This window comes from Hyalella azteca, unplaced genomic scaffold, assembly GCF_000764305.2.
Source record: "Hyalella azteca isolate HAZT.00-mixed unplaced genomic scaffold, Hazt_2.0.2 contig14630, whole genome shotgun sequence".
In the NCBI taxonomy this organism is placed as follows: domain Eukaryota; kingdom Metazoa; phylum Arthropoda; class Malacostraca; order Amphipoda; family Hyalellidae; genus Hyalella; species Hyalella azteca.
Window position 1 is genome coordinate 68,534 of NW_025944508.1, and position 19,874 is coordinate 88,407.

The 19,874-nt window shown below is 38.2% G+C and overlaps 2 protein-coding genes across 3 annotated transcripts; both read right to left on the reverse strand.

Moving 5' to 3' along the window:
* Positions 1-796: 796 nt before the first annotated feature.
* On the reverse strand, positions 797-14,380 carry LOC125179034. Of its 2 annotated transcripts, none has more exons than XM_047884096.1 (4): positions 14,362-14,380; positions 11,779-11,891; positions 11,074-11,192; positions 797-10,667 (listed from the first exon to the last, which is right to left on the reverse strand). In XM_047884096.1, the coding sequence occupies exon 4, from the start codon at positions 10,562-10,564 to the stop codon at positions 7,412-7,414; it is 3,153 nt and encodes a 1,050-aa protein (XP_047740052.1). In that variant the 5' UTR covers positions 10,565-10,667; positions 11,074-11,192; positions 11,779-11,891; positions 14,362-14,380; the 3' UTR covers positions 797-7,411. The 2 variants fall into 2 exon arrangements, with proteins under 2 accessions (XP_047740052.1, XP_047740053.1); XM_047884097.1 differs by lacking the exon at positions 14,362-14,380 and adding an exon at positions 14,321-14,347.
* A 721-nt stretch (positions 14,381-15,101) lies between these two features.
* Positions 15,102-19,622, reverse strand: LOC108679808 (wiskott-Aldrich syndrome protein family member 3). The gene is made up of 7 exons (XM_047884099.1): positions 19,483-19,622; positions 18,776-18,957; positions 16,743-16,890; positions 16,426-16,579; positions 15,776-15,887; positions 15,309-15,471; positions 15,102-15,118 (listed from the first exon to the last, which is right to left on the reverse strand). Exons 2-7 carry the CDS (start codon positions 18,947-18,949, stop codon positions 15,102-15,104), a joined length of 768 nt encoding a protein of 255 aa, XP_047740055.1. The 5' UTR covers positions 18,950-18,957; positions 19,483-19,622.
* Positions 19,623-19,874: the final 252 nt, after the last annotated feature.

Consider the following 19,874-nt stretch of genomic DNA (forward strand, 5'->3'; position numbering starts at 1 on the left):
ATAATGAGAATACAAATTTAAATTTACAAATGAACGCAAATTCATGTGTAGTCTAATGTCCTGCAGTTTTCTGATGCTGAATCCCAAACTTTACCGAATTAAACCCAACGCATAGACTTATCCCAGGTAAACCTGACTGCAAACATTTCCCTAGCATGCATTAAATAGGGTGAAATTACTTCGGTGACCTCATTTTACAACGGATCGAACGCCTCACGTGACAAACTTTGCTTTTGTCTGACATTTATTGGCTCTAATCGACCATGTTGCCCAAATTGCTGTCATAAACCGAATTGCTTTTATTCAAATATCACGATCACGTTTCGTGACTACACGTATAAAAATTAATGAGCCATACTGTCTAATTAGTGACACTTTTTACACGTGGCACCAATACGCATTTTTGCCGTTTCAAACTGGTTTAACTGATTAACGGAATTTCTGCGGAGTTCGTGTCGACTTCATCGACGCGTCACTTTGTCCTGAAATCAACAGTAATAGAGTTTTTTCACCTTGGCATTTATCAACAAAATTTATGTGACTTTATGCACACAGATTATTTGATATGTTCAAACATTCTTGCTGAGCTGGAACAAAAAGCCAGCGAACTGGAGCACGATATTGTTCGGATCGTAGACCACTTAAAACTTTACCTGATCGAAGCCTTTGATGAATTTAAATATAAAAGAGCGTCTAGCTTTGGGGTCATCTCAATTTTGTTCGGTATACGACAGGCTGGGGCGTATATTGGAATTTGAATTTAATTCGTGTATAATTGGAATTTAAAACGACAATGTTCCATGGACATCGTTTATTCAATGTATAACTAATGGAAGTTAATTTGGCTTTATACATTTTATACACGATACACATATAGAACAAGACGATAATGGGACAGCAAATGAAGAAGACTTGGATATTAATAACATTAAGTTACAAAGATCAAGCAAAATTACCATTAGAAAAATCGAACATTATGGAACATGAAACTATAGCGACGCAGCACCATCTCTGCGCCATACCTTCATCATAAAGCGGTTATCATTACACGAAAATCTTAACTTAGGAAATTTCCAATAAATCAACCTCATTATTTTACTGATGGCGATCAGAACCGCCGAGACATGTCAGTAGTTTGTCCTATTGACTGGCAAGTCTTAAAAAAATATGCACATTGCAGAAACTCTCCTAAAATTAATCATTTGAGCGAATATTTGTCTAATCAATTGATTATTTCGACATTTTAGAATGGGGAAAACTTTCAATTCGAACTGACGCGCACTGTAATAGTTAAGCTATTCAAAAATGTAGGCGCCATAGTAAATACAAGTTAGTTATGATAATGAACATTCTGCATTATTAGATGGCGGAGCATTGAATTATTCAAGAACGGCTGATATAATATTATATATAGTGCGTGATTAACTGTTAAACCCCCTTAGGTTTGATAATATCTACTTCTATATAAACTTGATTGATATTTGGGAAAGCTTCTTTGATACTTGGGGAAAAGTTCTTTTCAACGGTTATATGTATAGTGGTTGGGATTCTATATAATAAAATGACATAAATTTACACTTGACAGACATGAGAAGTTTAAATATCGACGGAACTCGAAGTAATAGAATTGCAAGTACTTATAGAAAATACCCCCACATCCTGATAACACTGCAACTTGGGATAATAAGGTGCAATGGAAAAAACAGCCTAATTTAGTTCGAAATCTTTATATAATTAAAAAAAAAATAGCGAACTTGCGTTCTGATAGGGTGGCCAAACAATTGTACGTGGAACGCGAACTATATATTGAAACCTACTTACATGGAAACACGTGAACCTTTGAAATACAATCGAGCGACTCAATTGATCAGAAACTTCCTAGTTCTAAAAATTTTACGGTACAGGTGGTAGCGATCACCAATTAGCAATCACCGTCTGGGAGAGCAGCCATCACATTCAGCAATCACCAAATGGGATTGGGTAGCAGCAATCACCGAATGGAAGAGCAGCAATCACCGGATGGGAGAGCTGCAATCACAACTGAAGTGTACTTAGCAATCACTGCCATCGGAGCAAAAGAACGTGTATAATTAACTTGATATTCAGTAAAATCAAGCCAATACAGACGCCAGAAACGATGGAATAACGCGACAGCTTCGTACACAACAGATTGTATTGAACATTACGGCGACGGTTGTTAATACGGGAAATATGCCATGTGAATTAACTACACTGGTTATTGCAGTACAGCCTGAAATGATAAGTTAAATACTAAAGAGCAAGACAAACATCTAAATACATTCCACTCCAGCCAGGGAATTCATAAGTAGAAACTAAGAACAGCAAGATTATCGAGACATAACGTGGTTTGGAGGTTAAGTTTCATGCCACCCCGGAGTAAATCTACCAACTTTTCGTCAATTTTATTCCCTGGCAATTTTCGCTCTCTTATTCACTCAAAATCCCCAATTATTTTGAGTGGGTCAATGTGACCTACTGAAGTGCATCAAAAAGCTCACTAGAATGCATAGATTTAGACTCACTTTCGTATCTTTGGACTCACTTTCATGTTTGGGACATTCAGCCTCACTATGTTGTGAACAGGAAAATGTGAATATCTTTTGAAATACATCTTTGTAACTAAAATTAAGTGAATCTAAAATGATTACACAAGCGTTTCACTCTCTCTTCGGACGGCCAGAATAAATTTTGGATTTTACACGCTTTTCCAGATGAACCAAAAGAAACAATATGATTGGACACAGTGCTCATATTATCAATAACTGGATAGTATAATTCATATTCCTATGCAATTAATGGATAAATAAGCAGGTTAACAGTGTAAAACAAAAGCTCGTTAGAAATATGACTTTCTCAACTGCAACAAATGCTTGGCTTGGAACGTCTGAACGGCGCAGCGTTGGGATGTGGGGTAGTTTTTAACGTTCCAATATGCTTAGGTTTCAAGATACATCCTTTAAATCTGAATCATTCCTAAAAAATTTTACAAATATAAATATTCAAGCCCTAATAACAAACGAATACAATCCTGTGGACGTGAAAACTCACAAAACCTTGTAAATAAAAATGTTGGATAGAAAAACTTATTAAATACGTAATTGATAAATAATGTCCTTATAACAAAGATATTTGCGCGAGATTATTAGAACATATACTTCAATTCAGATAGTTTCAGAATAACAGAAAATGCAGACAACTTCGATTAAAAGTAAACAACATTTGCGCGGAGTTCTATAGGAACGGAGTATACAAGAGTATAGACTTGAGTTCGAAATTGTGTAACGTGAACACAAATATTGAGCAAGGTAAAAACAAAGCGCTACCTTAATACACGTGTATTTGTAAACCTTTTGAAGATATCTAAGTTTAAAGAGACACTGACTGGGGAATGAGAAATGATCGAGAGCTTTCTAGCTCAGAACATGACAAATACAGAGGCTTTTCCAGTACAATGACACAAAGATTATGCGTTTACTATACAAGAGAAATTGATCAGTTACAATCATTTGTGACCATTGAGATCCAATGTCAAGTAGAACACCAGATGATCTCATGTGCAAATACGAACAATTTTGATATTTGTTTAAAATTTTCACGACTGCAAACAGAAACGGCAATTTCCGACACGTTATTAATTTGTGAAAAGGTGTAATCCGCATTCTGCATTGCAATATTTCTCGTGATAAACTCATAAGTTAAATAAATAAAGATTTCCTTCTTTAAAATGCCCTCACAAGGAAGAACGTCATCAAGTGAAGATAAAATTATACAGTGCATGTAATGGAGAGAACAACACAACACCGAACACGAAATGACAGCACAGACACAAACAATATACACCACGATTGCTCACCAGTCAGCCATAATTCGCTTCTTCAGATATTGATTTCACCGTACTTCCTTCATAAGCAACCCTACACTAAAATTCATCATTCATCATAGCTAACTTTCTACACAATCAAGACTTCACTATGAGGCATCAATCATCATAGTAACATTTTCTTCACAATCAAGACTTCACTATAATTTTTCAATCATCAAGACACACATTCTTCGATAGCAAGACTTCACAATGAGGCATCAATCATCATAGTAACATTTACTTCCATAGCAAGACTTCACTATAGTTCATCATAGAAGCACGTTACGATGTGAATACGGTGAACGTACATCGTAACACGACTACTCCATTGATGTTAGCAGGGTATTGCCTGTGTTGAGTACGTTTGGTAGATGTCATTGCGCATTATATTATAATGAATTCCAATACAGAATATTCAGAGATAGAAGAGTGAATCCTACATGCGAGTCTTAATATTCACGTTCCCTTGTAAATTGCCACAAGTTACTCGTAAATTTTTTATCTATATAATGCCGGTAAAGTATACAAAGTGAATCATAACTAACTTCCCATTACAATATATCATAGATGATTTCAGTCTGTATACGAGTTTACAAAACTAAACCCTTCATCTTTAATTATCTCACTGAATAGTTGGGCCTTTAATGCCAGTCGCGACAACTTAATTACAAATAAATATTTTCTCATTCCAACTTAGTCGTATTTTAACAAGAATTTTATAGATGAATACCAAGAGCAAAAATCTAGGACCAAAAAAGTTCGTTATTAGCAAATAGAATAAACGCGGCGCTAGTCAAACGAAACTACACCGCGGTAAGTTGTCGGAGGTTAACGATAGCGATCGGAAGTTAGAAAGAAAGTGAAAAGTTAACTTCGTTCATGGAAAACAACTTAACAACAATAAAACAATGAACACTATCCACAGTTAATCATAAAGAAAATACACGAATAAATCGAGATAAGATATCCTTAAAAGAATAGGTACACTTGACGTAGAAAAAGAGAGGGCCGGAGCGACTGGGCTAGGGAGGTGCAATGTACACGGAATCTATCAGCAAATCGTACTATAAAGTCAAAGGGATATTATTTTTTTTTAATTATTCTACAAGGAATAATTTAATCTATCAATACATCAATCGGAATAGAATGTGTCGTCAGTATCAGCTCGATCTGATGTAGCATCAGATATGCCAAAGATTGGATAAAGGCTGATATTTGAGAGAAATAGCAGTAAAGATAATGCTACAAAGGCCGTTACTGAACGGACAACATCATTGTTACATTTGAGAATATATGAAAGTATTCAATGATGAAGCTTCGACAGCAATATTCTACCAATGATCTTTTGATGCAGTCATTTCAAGTGCATCTCTGACGGTCTTGCTTGCCACTTGCTAGGACTTGAATCAATTTGGTACGCGCTAGTTGATACTTTTGGCTGCGATGAGCGTCACAACTGCCTGTAATCTGAATCGATTCAGATTACCTATTCAGTAATCAGTTTATATAGTCATGATAGCAGCTAAAAAGACGGCGCTGGTGTTGTAGGTTCGCTTAGCCTGTAAAAATAACAGGAATTTGAGTTTGGGACTTGCAACAAATATTGAATGTTCTTTGTGATACGAATTTCGAAAGTGCGAATTTTGGTTTGCCGAGTAACTGGACTAAGCTGAACCTGCGGCAAAACACGAGATCGAATTCAAACAAACTCAAGCACGAGAACCGATATAAAAGATTGGAAAAATCTTGTGTTAGCAGTGTATTGTAACATTTTTTCCTGGTATAATTTCAGACAGCGAAATCTAAAAATAAAATACTGTGTTTTGTGAACTTCCTCAAGTTTACAAAACACAGTTTGTTTTGTAAACTTCCAGCACTAGGTAAGTATCGATAATTGGCAGCCACTGTAACTGAAAACAAAAAGTTTGAATGAACACAATTTTTGAACACCATGAACATGATTGCCTGGTTCACTGTAAATCAGCAAGACAATGAAACCATCCTTTTCCTTAAAAAATAATTTGCGTACATCGAAAGAGAAATAAAATAGATTTCAGCAAACTATGAACTAAGATTATACACCGTGATTTACAAGAGGAACACTGAACATATCACACATAAAGCGGGGTTTATACGTTCTAAGGATGCTATGTATTGTGCACAGATATGGGGCACTAAAATATATGCGAGCAATTGATATAATGAAGCGTTTCAGAGAGTCGAAGAGCTAATATAGCTTTATTATCTTACTAAAATAACACACTACAATGTAGAAAATTATGTATAAGAAAGCTTTATTATCCTCTGCTTGCGCCTGTATCATGATACTGTAACACGGGAAAATTGGCATAATTACAAAAGAAGCTCCAAGAAAAAAAAAACTTAAAGAAATACAAGAATCGCGCAAGCAGTTTCTCCATGCCCTGAACAACAACAACCTGACGTTTGGCCTCGATAAGAAAGGAATATGCTAGTATACATTGATAAGAAACGAACTGCGAGACATGATGCTAACATCTCTCAACGTCTGCTTCATATATTACCTCATGACATGATGTATCGAAATTTATTATTTCGTCTATGGTCTGCAATAGAGCCAGTAATTCGATATTGAGCCCGTCAAAGTACCAACATTTCTGAGAATGTGTCTCTGATAAATTTTGCGACTCTTACATGGTTCCTTGTGAATGTGTTGGACTGAACGAAACCAAGGTGTTTCGGTACCGATATCAAAGACTAGATGGGGTGACGTTCTTACACGGAACGCGTCCCGTAGTTTATCAAAATGATTTCATTAGACTCAATTAAACGTGGATAAATTGGAATACAACAGAAGAATGATCTCAACTAACATGGGCGCGAAGGCTTACTTTCCTTTAACAACGATCGTCAAAATTTTTCCATTAAACGTTGTAGTGATAACCTTTACAACTCCAGTTCCCAGGCACATGATGACCTAGCGACAGATACATTCATTTTAAAAAGCAAACTAGAGCAAATGATGATTATATGATAATTATAAACAAGACTTGATCCAAACACTCACGCCGCACTTGATTATAAACAAGACTTTATCCAACACTTCAGTCTGCGGCAATAGGACTGTTTATTTTCACTTTTTGAATGCCGCTCCGTCCCAGAGAAAGTGAAGTAAACACACGCATTTTCGTCTCGAGTTTTTCGGGAATGGACAGGAAATGATGTGCATTACACGAGGAATATATTTCATTTTGACGCTTGTTGTTCCATGATAACGACGATGGTGAAGTAACCCGCGCGACTTTATCGGTTCACTGGAGACAAAGAAAATAATAAAAGGCGTAAGTGATAAAAATACAAATCGTCATGGCAGCAGCACGATTGGTAAGAAGGACTAAGAAGCGAAGCAGCAACTTGCACGCGCAGGCAGGCAAGTTCATGTAATTTTTAGTGTTTATGACTTCGTATCTGGAAATGTGATTTATGCCGAGAAATGTTTCAGGATTAAAATATAGTAACCAATTAATATTGTGCTACATTAAAACAAACTCATTTTCGCATCCAAAATTTCTTGAACTTGTTTTTTGGAGAGGTTTTCTCAAATCGAGGCTCCTTTAGGTCACCAGAATCTTCCTGCTCCATGCAGTCGGCTGGTGGAGAGCAGAATTCCCTCAAAGTCCTCCTCCTAGAATGAATACTCGCCAAGCGTCTCGCTCCTGAAGCACTAATAGAACTAGTGCGTTGAACTTCTGTGGCGATGGTAGAATCAAGGTAGCTTACTGCAGCAGTGCTAGTATTATCAACATGCCTCACTTCAACAGCGCTAGCTAAATCATCGATGGATCTAGGTACACGTTTTTTATCCATTGGTCCGCCAAAGAAAGTGTGAGCTCTTTTCACAGGATTCGTTTCACTGCCACAGCGAGACTCAGGAACAAACGATCTTTGACTGCTGCTGTGAGAAAGGCTATTGACCGACGCTAGGTCTTCAGGGTGTCGGGGCTGTACGGCGTGAAAAGCAGCAGATTCTATAATTCCCTGGCTGCTGGGCACACAAAAACCAACATTACGATGCGACGGGCCTCTTCTAGAAGGGTAAAACTCAAGACCTTCGTAATATTTTTCCCCTTCCATTTCAAGTTTATTACTTCCAGATGGTAACAACGGTGAAATACGGTCGGAGGCAGAAGACGCTATTTCTTGTTTTATAGAGAAAGAAACGTTTCTCAGTTCCCTGACGAGCCGATCAGGAGGCAAGGGTGCGCAGCGCTGACTTTTCGTCCGGTCAACTTTCTTCACGAGCGACGGCGCTAAATGGCGAAAATTTTCTGATTTTTCAATGCATGCCCTGAAGCGATCTCTGTCTTCACGCATGCGCTCTTCAGCGTCAGTTTCGTTGACCTCGGAGATGATCTCGTTGAGGGCCTCGTGTATGGAGGCGTAGTTACTTTCAGAACCAAGAGCCTCGTATGAGCGTCGCATTGCTGGTGCTAGAGAATAGCGTTTGTAAGCGCTAGAGTTTACGCAGTCAGGAACGCAAACACTAGACAAATTATCGCCAGTGACAGACTGATCTGTGAGTACATGTTTGTATGACGAAACGCACGAATATATTGAGGCAGCATCATACTTCGAGATATTGCGGCTTTCACCACACATAGCGGAAGCAAAAGAGTCGGGATTGGATAGTCTTTGTTGGGTCAAGAAATATACGGATTTCAAGTCACTTAGAGGCTCCAAGTTGCATAGGTCGTTCAATGCCTTAGTAGAAATCGAAGTCTTGCTCTGAAAATCGAAAATATTCTCACATGACTTTCTTCTACTGACGATGTTCTCAGATGACTCGCTCTTTTTGCTGTGATGAGATTCATAATTATCCTTTATTCTACTCTCGTGCAAAGAATCTATCTCATCACCTTCGAGCTCATCTGGAGTGGATAAATTATTCTGAACGTTCATTCGTCTCTGCTTACGACGTCCAGCTTCAATCTCTATTAAATCAGAAAAGCTTGCATTGCTTGGTAGGCTTGTCGCAGGAAGAATCCTTGCAATGACTCCTCCATGAACGGAGTTTGTAGCAGGAAACGAAGGCTTGCTGCGTGGGTTGCTTGGCGCAGCAGTAAAGGTTGACAAAGATGGCAGCAGCTGACGCTCGTCTTGAGACGAGGAGAACCCACTTCTGGGCTTAGGACTGACACTCAAACGTAAATTTTGTGTCAGGAACTGACGAGTTTCCTTGAAACTGAGTGAGTCAGGAGATCGTCCTTGGGCATCTAGGTCGGAGCGTGACGTAGACAGAGGTGCGGATGTTGCAAACATTCCATTCTCGTACAAAACTTTGAATTTTTCAACAACACCACCACTTGCCAAAGTTAAAGGAGGAGGATTTTTTCTGTTTTCGAGTTTGACATCTTTTGGCTTGGTGCTACAGTCTTGAGAAAGTTTACTAGGATTTCCAGCTGCTTCTGTATTCGGTAATAAACTTGGTATTTCATAACTGCGAGACTCGAGAGTTCCAGACGCTTCATCACCGCGAGGCCTAGAAACATCACTATTTTCTTTCTCAGTTACATTTAAATTCACATCACAATATTCTGTTTCACTAATCACTTCAGGAGATTGCACAATATTTTCAGCACATTTACATTCATTGGGAATATTATCACGTGAGCCTCCAGCAGGCGAAGGAAAACGAGGTCTCTGTTTAAAGGGAGCACCCAAAGCGGCACCAACAGAACGACTACAACCAACATCGCTACAACAGTCAGGCTTTGGTTCAGAAATTATATTAGGTGTAGTGTTTGAGACTTGGCTACTGGTAACGAATTTACTAAACGATGCATTTAATTCACTCTGAATAACATTGGTCTTGGAGGCGAGGGGGACACATATAATAACTTCTGTACCACTAACACCACAAGTAACAGATGATAACTGCTCACGAGAAACTTGACAATGAATTAATGATGGTGACACATTACCAGCACTATCATAGACATTAACAGATGACAATGAATTTCTATTTTCATTAGAACAAACATAAGTTGCATTGTCTGCAGGAGTGCCAACAGGAACGTCTAATAAATTATCTTCTCTACAAATGTTAACATCACAAAATTTTATCGCTTCAGTATCATTGTGATGAAACTCAATGTCTGATGTGGTCACGGGACAAACAACACTGCCACCTGCAAAAGCTGCAGTAGGGACAACGTTGTCAGAATGGGTAATGTCACGCGCGGGTACCTCTGTTATAATTGCGGTTTCAATCATATATCTGTTTCGTATCGCCGTTTCAATAGCAGTTTCTGCAGTATCCGTAGTTTGTATCACTGCTTCAATTGCTGTTAATACAGTATTGTTGCTAAAACCGCTCGTTTCACTCCCGACACTCTTTGTTCCATTTCCAAGAATTTCACCCACTGGATCTAATTCTACATTTGTAGTTATGATTGCACTACTTACTGACGCAGCAGGAGCGCCCGCTGGCGTAGATGATTTCACTATAGGGATAACAATCAAGTTTTCACGGACAGAAAGATGCTCTAAAGTCGCTCTGGTACCGCGGTCCGAAGCACCAGCAGAAACGCATTCTTCATAAATAGGTAATGGATCACAATTTTGTTGCAATGGTGAGCAACAATGGTGTTTGGATGATGAGCCACAATGGTGTTTGGATGATGATGAAGTTTGTTCTCTCATGTTGCTGGATTTTCTGGAGTATATGCCTCGGCGAAAAGAGGAGCGAAGAGCGCGATGTGGCTCATTGAATTCCCCCCTTCTTCTGCTCACACGTCCGTCCTAACTGTGAAAATAGGGAATAACTCGGTGATGAACAATGAATATAGTGATCAGTGAACAACAAAGTATGAGGTGCTGCTCACGCGCACGAAGGTCTTCTAAATAAGAGTATAGGCGTTTCTAGATCAGAGTAAAATATGTGTTCAGTGGCTAAAGTAGCCTCTTAGCTGATCATCGCTTGAACCCAGCTTCTTAAATATTAACTCATAGGCAAACTAGTGGCGGCACCTATGGGCACCAAAAAGCTTCTCCGCGTCTGAGGAAGACAGCATTGCCACTCACCACTTTGAGGGGAAGGCACCACTGCCACTCGCCACTTTGAGGGGAAGGCACCATTGCCACTCACCACTTTGAGGGGAAGGCACCACTGTCACTCACTACTTTGAAGGGAAGGCTCCACTGCCACTCACCACTTTGAGGGGAAGGCTCCACTACAGCTCTCCTACGCGCTGGTCTCATCCCAGTCATCGCTGTCACTGTCGGTGTCTGATGACGTGTCAGAGTCGCTCACTTCGAACGCAAACCGCCGCTGTAAAACAAATAATAAATCAGATCTCCTCTCCTGGCAATACGCAAATGTTTCTAGGATTTACATTGAAGTCTTCCTATCAAAAAAGCAATAACTCTTTCATGTTCAAAGCCTTAACGGATCGCGAACTTTGCAAGCTATCAGTGATCTTACAAGACAACAGCACGCAAAAGTTTTAAAGACTCAAATTGAAGTTTATAATCAAATGGAAAATCACTGTGTTTCATGTTCAATGCCAATTAGAAAATTTGTTCTGACTAAATTTCGAGATGATGAGCGAATATACTGCATAGACAAGAATAAAATCACGATTCCAAGTCTTCACAACCTGTGTTATTTTCAAATGCGATCTCTAGCATATCCAACAAGCATACAATACACAACTACCTAACTATAATTGTAATAATCACAGATTAATGTTCACCATGACACACAAAACAATAACAATGGCATGTTCAAGCGCTGGCACTGATTCCTTCTCGGGGTCGATAGCTCGAAGGGTTACGGCCGTAGGAAATTTAAGTGATGCAGTCTCCCATGACATTCTAATTTCGTAGCCAATAACACAAGAGCAGGAGCCACTTACCTCCTGCAGGATGGAGGCGACGTCCTTGCTGGGGTCAGGCACCACCCGCGCCCCCGCCCCTCCGGCCCCTCCAGCGCCGCGCTCTACAGGGTCAACCTTACGCAGCTTGATCCCTGCACACACATCAATTCCATAGTAAAATAAATAGACCAGAGCCAGAGATATGTAAAGCTTAATTATATGTTGTAATTTTTTTAAAAGTAATTCAAAATAAACCTGCAGCACCTCACCCTAAGCTGATGAGTATAGGTACCTTAAGCAGTTTGATCATTGCACACAGTTATATTAGATATAGTCAGATGGGGGAAGACAGGACCGAAATCACTAACAAGCAAGTAGCACCTATACCATGAATAACTGGATAACCCTGAATCTACCAGAAGGTGTGCTTGCGCAATGGGCTTCTAAGCTAAAACTCAGACTTTTTGAAAACAATAAAGTTTTCTGTATAGAGCAAATAGAGTGAATCGCTGAGGTAAGACAGAACCAACTAGTAATTCTTACAGTTTTTAATCAATGTATAGACCTGATATTAAATATTATCCATATACAAACACATTAGTTGATTAAACAACCATCTGTTACTGTTTTGTGTTGTAGGAAGTCAACTTCATTAAAAGTTACATTGGAGTTTTTGTCATGAGAAATAGTAAGTTAGTTTTTAGGGCAAATAGTTTTCGCCCTAAAAGTAAGTCGCATTTGGTTCATTGTAGCGCACTGATAAGCACTCGATGTTTATTCCACCAGTGTCATTGTCTGTCATATGATCTGGTAATCAGCCACTATGTCATTGGTCACGTTTTTCCATGGTCATTTCCAACATTTCTTCAGGTCCCTTTTGGTTGGAGGTCTTTCAGTTGTCCAATTTATTGATTGTTACTTTAACGGTTGATTCATATAATATATCAGAGTCATAATTGCCTTTGTGTCTGAGTCTATTTGCATCTGCCTTTTATTATTTTGCTGTAATGTGTCTTTCACAGTCACTCTACTTTCAGCTACCTCCATTGCTCTGCTCTCTCTCTTTCCTCTCTTCATACTATCAGGACCACATGTTTCCTAACTGAAGTGTCAGATGTCATGACTTTTCTTGCTAACTGCATTTGTGGTGAGCTTCTTCGAACATAGCCCATGCCCTTTCAAAAATTTGTCAATCCAGTCTTGTCCAGCACAGGCCAGGTCAGTTAATCTTTGAAGGCAGTCAGTTACATACATATGGATTTTTCCTCAAGCTGATCCTGCACATAGTTAAGTAGCTCACTAATGGGAAGAAATATCCCTATTTTCACCATCCCTTTGATGTAATTAACAATAGTGCACTAAATTTCTCCAATTAAAACAAGTTAAGATGGTTATTTCGTGGAAGACAAAAATTTTATTAAAAAATGTTATATTTGCATTTATTCCATGTAGTTTATTTTCATTACTTTATTTATTTATTCCATGTAGTTTGATAAACGATAGGGTAAAACAGGACTACTTGTGGGGTATAAGGGATCATTTGGTGGTCTCGTCTTACCCCATGCCCAGTCCTTTTTTACCCCATTTTGGAATGCATGTCAGGCAGTGGGTAGCAGGTAGGAATGCCTAGTATGGCTCAAAAGTTGATATTACCTGCCTACATCTACAAACCTGGCCAAAAAATTTTTATGTCATTAGATAGAGCTTAAGGTGGCCTATTTTCTGATCTATGTTCACATAGATATTCCTTAAAATTTGCCAAAAATTATTATTTGCAGCACAGTCTTAAACGAAACCTTGAAATGACTGGAAATGGTTGCTCTAACACATTCATCCATCAAATTCACACACATTCTTACACATTCATCCAAGTGCAGTTAGAATGCACGCAATGGGCTGGTCATTTCTTACCTCATTTGACTATATGGCGAAGTAAATAGATAAACGTTACCAATAAGAAATTGCTGAAAGCTCGTGTAGCTTTGAACAGATATCTCGGGCAGCTTTACCATCTCTTATAGCCTTGAGTAGATCACTAAATGCTTTACCGTCACATATAGCCTTGAGTAGATCACTCTGGGTGCTTTACCGTCATGTATAGCTTTGAGTAGTTAACTCTGGGTGCTTTACCGTCACGTATAGCCTTGAGTAGATCACTCTGGATACTTTACCGTCACGTATAGCCTTGAGTAGATCACTTTGGGTACTTTACCGTCACGCATAGCCTTGAGAAGATCACTCTGGGTGCCTTACCGTCACGTATAGCCTTGAGTAGATCACTCTGGGCACTTTACCGTCACGTATAGCCTTGAGTAGATCACTCTGGGTGCTTTACCGTCACGTATAGCCTTGAGTAGATCACTCTGGGTACTTTACCGTCACATATAGCCTTGAGTAGATCACTCTGGGTGCTTTACCGTCACGTATGGCCTTGAGTAGATCACTCTGGGTGCTTTACCGTCACGTATAGCCTTGAGTAGATCACTCTGGGTACTTTGCCGTCACGTATAGCCTTGAGTAGATCACTCTTGGTGCTTTACCGTCACGTATAGCCTTGAGTAGATCACTCTGGGTGCTTTACCGTCACGTATAGCCTTGAGTAGATCACTCTGGGTGCTTTACCGTCACGTATAGCCTTGAGTATGTCTCTTATACACATCTAGANTGAGGGTGCCACTAGGGGGGGCTGGGGGAGGCTGAGAAGGTCTGTTAGACGTCACCCGAGGCAGGTTGCGGTTCGGGGTGCCACCTGTAAACATAATTTAATGCTTTACTTATCATATATAAAACAAATAAAATAACACTCACCATGACTCATATTATAAGCTTGAAGCTTTTACACTTCATCATTCATCAGCTTCAATTCTGAATTCTGAAAAAATTCTTTATGGCCCATATTAAAATCACACTTTGATGACAAGTTTAACCTTTCGTCTTCTAATGGCAACTTTAGGCCCTCTAGCTGTATTAAAATGGGCCGCAAATTAGGTTCTCAGCTACAGTATCATGAGAACCCGCCATTTCCAGGACCAGTATCAACAGAACTCACCATTGCCAGCACCAGAGCGATGAGAACTCACCATTCTAAGCACCATTATCAACAGAACTTGCCATCACCAGCACCAGTATCAACAGAACTCACCATTGCCGGCGCCAGAACGATGAGAACTCACCGTTCTCAGCATTAGGGTCGTAAGTGGTCTGGCCATAGATGCCAAAGTTCTCCTGGTTGTGGTAGCTGTGAGGGAAGTTGCCAGTGGATCCATAGCCAAGCACTTCCTGCTCGGCCTACAAAATAAAATATTAATGGAGGGCAAAGCAGTAATCATAATTATACAGAATGGACACAATATTCTGCACAACTACAATAATTCTGTTTCTAGGGACAATTCCAACAACATTATTGGTAAACATAAATATGAATTCTAATCAATTGTCCATGGCACACAAATGATATTTTCTGGCCAAAGTGAAAACCACAAGCCAAGTCCAATAGGTTTTTATATGCAGGAAAAACAATACATTTACCAAGTTCAATAACGCAGAATGCTCAAGGCACCGTAGGATACCAGCAGCAATAACAGAGACGCATACCTGCGCAGGCGTCTTGTAATGGACGCCATGGATGTGTTCTCCTTTCTCAATGGCTTGCTGCTTGTGCTTGTCGATGCGCGTGGTGTTCGCCTGTCGAATTTTGTTCTTTTTCCGACCATCGCCTTTGGGTTTGCCAGGCTGCACATCATGAGGCCGGATTAAATACAAATCTAGAGATAGTAAACGATGATCAGATGACGTCATAAAATGTTTTCACCTACACAGGACATATAAAAGATTTAATACAAATACAGAGATTGCAACTGATGGTCGGATAACATCATTAACCATTTCCACTTCAAGACATTATTTCCTAACACAATGTCACCTCCTACCTCATGATTACCGTACTGTTATTAATTCATACATTAATCATGATAATCTTAATCGCCTCAATAATAAAGACAGAGTATAAAATTAATATAAATATCATGAGACTGACCTTCTTTTTGTTATCCTTAATCTGTTCAGTTTCTTTGGTGATCTCATCGCGCCACAGGTTGAAGAAGTAAGCAGGATCTGTGTAGAACTTGAGACCGTCCTTACCGTCATCTCTGCACAGGCAAGATAAACCACAATGAAAATAACTTAATGAAAACTATAGCAATTTTGAATTTTTTCTTTATTTTACACTAAACAATTTTTTTAAATACTTACATGTCTAGCTGCAGACAAACGCACAATTTATAGACATTAGTCAGCTTTAATGCAAGCTATTATTCTGAAAAGCCAACAACAAAGAAATAGCTGACTGAGAAGAGCTTCCGATCCTGATTCAAACAAGCAATGCTGTAGAAGTGACAGGGTACCCACAATAATTGGGTAAACACAATAATTGAGTACCCGCAATAATTGGGTACCCACAATAATTGGGTACACACAATAATTGGGTACCCGCAATAATTGGGTACACACATATTGGTACCCACATTAGAATTACTGGGTACCCACATAATTAATGTGTCTCGAGCATTATGATCTAAATATCTGTTAACATGTACATTTCGCCATGGAAATATTTCAAGAAATACTTTGGAAAAAGCAAATAAAATTTTAAGTGAAAAATACAATATTCCTTTGTATTCATCAGACCTGTAAGGGTTGAGCTCATCAAGCGGAGGAGGCTGGTCACAATGATTGTATATATCAAGCATGGCAGCCGGGATTGTGTCTCGACTGACCACTTGTTGGTCAAACAGCATTGATGATTTGAAAGCTTTTCGCATGTGGATGTCTTGTAGAGAAACTGAAACAAATTATAATACAATGATAATTGCCAAAATTTTAAAGTTCGTGCAGATACAAATTGCAGAGTTGTAGAACGCTATGATTTCAGAATTTACGCACATTTATATATAAACTAATATGGTCAGTATATTGGCGGCATCTCTATTTTGCATTCAACTGACCTTCTTCAACGTTACTGTCAAGATTTTTAACCTTGACAGCAAGTTTATCAACTCGGCCTTGGAGTGAGATGGTACGCTCCATTATAGCAGTAGAGTCTGCTATCATTTCTCCAAAGAGATCTTCAGCGTGTTTAGACAGCGATGACAGCTGCTCAATAAACAGAGATGCTTCAGGTTTAGGGTAAAATGATAAATATCTAAATAAATACTGCACAAATTTATTTACAGTATTTACAATACTACATTAAGATTATATTTAGATGTATAGAATTATGAAATATGTAATGAATTGAAGCCTGATATAAATATGATCCAATTAGTATTAAAATTAACAACAGTATGCAAACAACCAACAACAAAAAATTTGCAAACAACCAACAACAACTCTTTCCCAAACAATGCACTCACAGCAATCGAAACAAACTACATCTTCAACCCTATTTACTAACCTAATACAACCTACTAACCTAACCTAATACAAACCTAACTCAACCTAACCTAACCTGACCTGACCTTACCTAACCTAATGCATCCTAACCAAAGATAGTGTTACAATGTTTCAGTCACTACAACAGACAAAAATCTGGTAAATTTTATCAGGTGCCTATTTAAATTTACATTCCAGTTAGTAAAGTATTCATGCTAATTGATCACAAAAATATATCCTTAGGCAATCTGAAGTCACCCTTATACCTTTCCCCAGCAAAATTTTCACTGGTAATAAAACAAAGGTTTAACTAGCATAAAAACTGGGCATCCTGAAAAACCAACACTGCATAATCTTTTGCAGAGACTATCCCTTTCATTCAATTGCATGTAAGATGTAGTATGCAATAATTACTCATTTATTTGCAGCAAGATTAAGATTCTTCTTACACCCAACCCCTTGCAGGAGCAATAGATAAACCAGCATTGTGAGCCAGCTAAGAGGCTAGGCAACTGCCCTCTGGCCATTTTCCTCCCCTGAGGTGCTAAAAGGTTTAAATTATGCTCAAGATGTGTGCAAAATTTGACACCTGTGGCTTTTGTCTTGGCCAAGAAAAATGGCATTGAATATGTACTCCATATTACCCATCCTTGAGGAGGGTAAATTCCTCAGGGACTTCAACTTTTATTTTGATCATACAGATTTTTGAGGATTTGAGATTTTTAAACTGTCTAAGCAATAACTAAATTTTTTCCAAAAACCTCTCATGAGAGCAGGGGAAACATTTTTGAAGATATATAAATTTCTGTGGTATGTATTTTTTGCAGTTTTGTCATTTTTCATTTTTTTTATTAAAAAAAAGTTTAAGCAATGACTACTAACTTTTTCCAGTTACATCCCACAGAACGCATCTGAAGCTTTTTTGTCCAATAAAAGATTTCTTTGAGATGTCTGGAAGATGCATTTTTTGCAGTTTGTCAATCTTATTCTTGGATGCTGGATGTGACTGACTCTTGATGCTTTATAGGTTCTTTATTTTTTTTAATTTGAGCAATAACTAAATTTTTCCAATGGCAACTTATATAACCAGTCTGGGGAAGCTTTTTTGACTAAATAAAAATTTCTGTGGTATGCCTGGAAGATGCATATTTTTCCAGTTGCATCATTATTTTGTATTTTTTTTTAATTTTCGGAAAAATGCCAAACAAATAATACATTTTCCAACAGCATCATACGGAAAAAGTATTAGGAAGCATTTTTAAATAAAAAGATTTTTTGGGGGTTTGAAGATGACTAATTTTTGCAGTATTTGTGGGATGAGCATAACATAGGAGTGAAAATATCTGGGCGTAATTTGCTATCCAGCAACCGGCATTCATGCAAAATTGGAGACAGGAGCCCAAAAACCCCTCCTTTGGGTTTAAACAACTAAGGCCCCAAACAAATGCTAGGTGTCTGACTTGACATCAAGGCAAGCCCCACAATTAAGTTTTCAAAGAGTTTTTGCAGGGACCTGCAGAAATTGGCATGATTGGCCCATTGAACAAGTTTCAAAATTGTGCTGAAATGGATAGGTTTACTCCTGTGCAGATCAGTAGTTCTGTACCTGAGAGATGAGATTTGAGAGGGAAAGGTTGGTGAAGGCTTCCAAGTCTTGAGGCGGCTCAGTGGCAGGCATGAGGGCGGGGAAAACATGGCCGGACTCGTCCCGCACCCACTCTGGGACGAGAGGCACCCGGGACACATAGCTTGGCTGTATTACCCGCTTTAAAAGCGGCATTCTGGCTCCTGTACAAAAACAATATTATCTGTTACACAATGATGGAATAAAAACTTAAAATAATAATTGAAATTAAACATGAATAACCAAGACAATTTGAGCATTTAATGAGCTTGTTTAAATAAAATGTGACAGCAATAACTAACATATTAATGAGTAAATGGAAAAAATCTGACATTAAATATTTGTTATAAAAATGTTAAACAACAAATTCGTACAATATTGGTCTGGATGTGAAAGCAAGTAGTAAATTAAAGCAAGATTAAGATAAAAATATGATAGCACAGCATTACACAAAAATAAGTTGAATATTTTTATGAGAAGGAGCTATTTGCCTTGCCAATATTTTTAGTCAAATAGATGAAAAATATCCAAGCACAAAAATATACATACATATTTATGTTTATACCACCCTATTTCAGCACAACCAAAGAATATTTCTTCAATAACAAATTAGTGTAAATAATAACTTTGATACTTCTTTATTGATTTATACAAATTAATAAACATGAATAATTTTCTGAGATATTTACCTTAATCAATTTCCAAGAAAAGACCAAACCACTTATGCCTATCTGAATACAATGGATTAGCAATCACATGTAGCACGTTGCATGCAACCATTGAATAAGTGGCCTAGTTTCTTTTTCACATTCCTTAAGCACATCATAATCTGAAAGAAACAAAAGAATTTATCAGACATTTTTAATACATTTATATTAATTTTTATATCAGCTAACTTTTCATGATTTTTCTAAACACATTAATTTAAACATATTAAAACATTTCTCCCATTTAACAAACACCAAAAGTTTCACTTGTCTATTCAAATGGTCACACTAAAGAACACATCATTAAGTGCTAACATGCAAGGGGCATTACTAAACAAGTCAATGACTCAAGAATCAACATTGTAGTAAGTAGC